Source organism: Gastrolobium bilobum, unplaced genomic scaffold (assembly GCF_033153095.1).
Source record: "Gastrolobium bilobum isolate Gb01-03AN ecotype WA unplaced genomic scaffold, APGP_CSIRO_Gbil_v1 utg1030, whole genome shotgun sequence".
Classification (NCBI taxonomy): domain Eukaryota; kingdom Viridiplantae; phylum Streptophyta; class Magnoliopsida; order Fabales; family Fabaceae; genus Gastrolobium; species Gastrolobium bilobum.
Window position 1 is genome coordinate 148233 of NW_026898359.1, and position 1872 is coordinate 150104.

The 1872-nt window shown below is 37.3% G+C and overlaps 1 protein-coding gene across 1 annotated transcript; it reads right to left on the reverse strand.

Moving 5' to 3' along the window:
* Positions 1 to 216: 216 nt before the first annotated feature.
* Positions 217 to 1232, reverse strand: LOC133315307 (auxin-responsive protein SAUR32-like). Its single transcript, XM_061516903.1, has one exon. The coding sequence runs from the start codon at positions 1080 to 1082 to the stop codon at positions 723 to 725; it is 360 nt and encodes a 119-aa protein (XP_061372887.1). The 5' UTR covers positions 1083 to 1232; the 3' UTR covers positions 217 to 722.
* Positions 1233 to 1872: the final 640 nt, after the last annotated feature.

Genomic DNA, 1872 nt, shown 5'->3' on the forward strand with positions numbered 1-1872 from the left:
TTATGGTCCTTATCCTTGTTCATAGGAGGCACATGCTACTGTTCATGGGATAAGGCTTTTGGAGCAATATTTTAGTATCAAATTCAAATTTCCCTTCCAAAGTAACAGAATAAATTTTAGGCACATATTTTGGGATGAAGAATTGTATAACAATCACCATGCAAAAATCAGATGAGATAAAAAGTGTAAAAAATAAATAGGGAAAGAGCCCGGGGTAACATGTTTCACACCATCCCCAATGTATTTGTTCTGACGAGCGAGACCATTTGATTACGGTGAATTCAGTGACTTGAAAGAAAGAAACTGTTTTGTCCTACATACCACCAATTCGTTCCTTTTCGAAAGAGTAGGGCTCTTATTATTCCAATGCCATTATATGGCGACAAATTCTTCCAGATCGAGAAAGAAAGGAAAAGAAAAGAAAAAGCATCTCTTTTATCATTACGATTCCTAACAACAAAGTAACTACATACAATTGGAAGAAGTAACATTCTGTCGTGTCGTCGTCATCATCATATCATCTCATCTTTATCCTCACCACTCAACTAACAAAACGAAGAAAACAACCTAAAATGTAAAAATTAAGAATTTACATGAAGAAATCATTAGTACCTGGCTTTGAAGAAGACAAGAACCAGAAGATTTAATTTCTGGGTCAAGAACTTGTTCTTTAATTTTCTTCATCATCAATGATGAGTAAGAGTAAGATATATCCATCGATCTCAGAAGCCAAAGCAGCCAATATGATGGTGGTGATGGAGGGACTTTTCCCTATCAATCAAGCCTCGGATGTTCCTGAACTCCTCGACATGACAAGGGATGGTTATGGTTCCCTTCTGATCAAAACCGTATTCTTCCTCAGCCTCCTTGAGAAGCTGCATGAAGAGAGGGTGGTTGAAGTACATAACGGGAACCACGAACCTTTGTTGCTCTTCTCCTTGTTGACCCACCTTGATTGCAAGACACCCTTTGGGTACACCTCTGTACTCTTGCTTCTTCCCATGGCCATACCCATAGTGGTTATGACGAGTGCGATGCAAATGAAAACCCTTCAGACTCTTATTGTCCCCACTACCACCCATATCTCTGCAAAATTAAACCAGCCAGAAACAAAAAAAAAAGACAAGCAGACAAGAAAGGAGCCCCCAAGTTTGCTACTGTTTCCTCAGCAAACTCAAAAAGTCCTTGCTTGTTTCTTGAAGCGCGTGAGAGATGGATTTCTCCATTACTCATGATTCATGACTGATATAACAAACAAAACAACTGATTAACGCATTACATACGGGATATATACTAATACGACAGTGAGGGAGCGCGTGTGTTAACACGACCACATGGTTTTCTACTCAGACTTGGACTCCACACCGTCCGATCTCGCTGGCTTTCATGATCATTGGCATCATTTGTGCACCAATCAGATATCTCCATGAGTCTACACTCTGCACACAATAGGAAAAGTGGGTTAGAATCAGATGCAACGCTGACCTATCCCATGTAACTTTAAGCCCGTACGATCAAGGACAGTTGTGATGATCATGCTCATATGCCCGCCCACGAATTCTTAAATTGAAAAAGCAACCATGTAATAAAATCTCTGGCAAGTGCAACTAATTAAAAGTTTTATTTTGATGTGTAAAATTTTTGAGCCAAACTTAATTGTGTTATTATATACTAAATAAAGTTTTAATAATAATATTAACCGCTTTTAAGACTTCATTAGCTGATAGTGTAAATTTGAATTTAATGTATTATTGATTTAAAAGAACTTTATTCTATTTTCCCACATTGTAGTATATTCATGTTCAAGGTAATTAAAATTGAGATTTTACGTAAAATCGAAAGGAGATAAAAAATCATAAAACGTACAATTAA

Coding starts and splice junctions, on each gene's coding strand:
- LOC133315307 (XM_061516903.1), bottom strand. CDS start 1,082: ATGGGTGGTAGTGGGGACAATAAGAGTCTGAAGGGTTTTCATTTGCAT.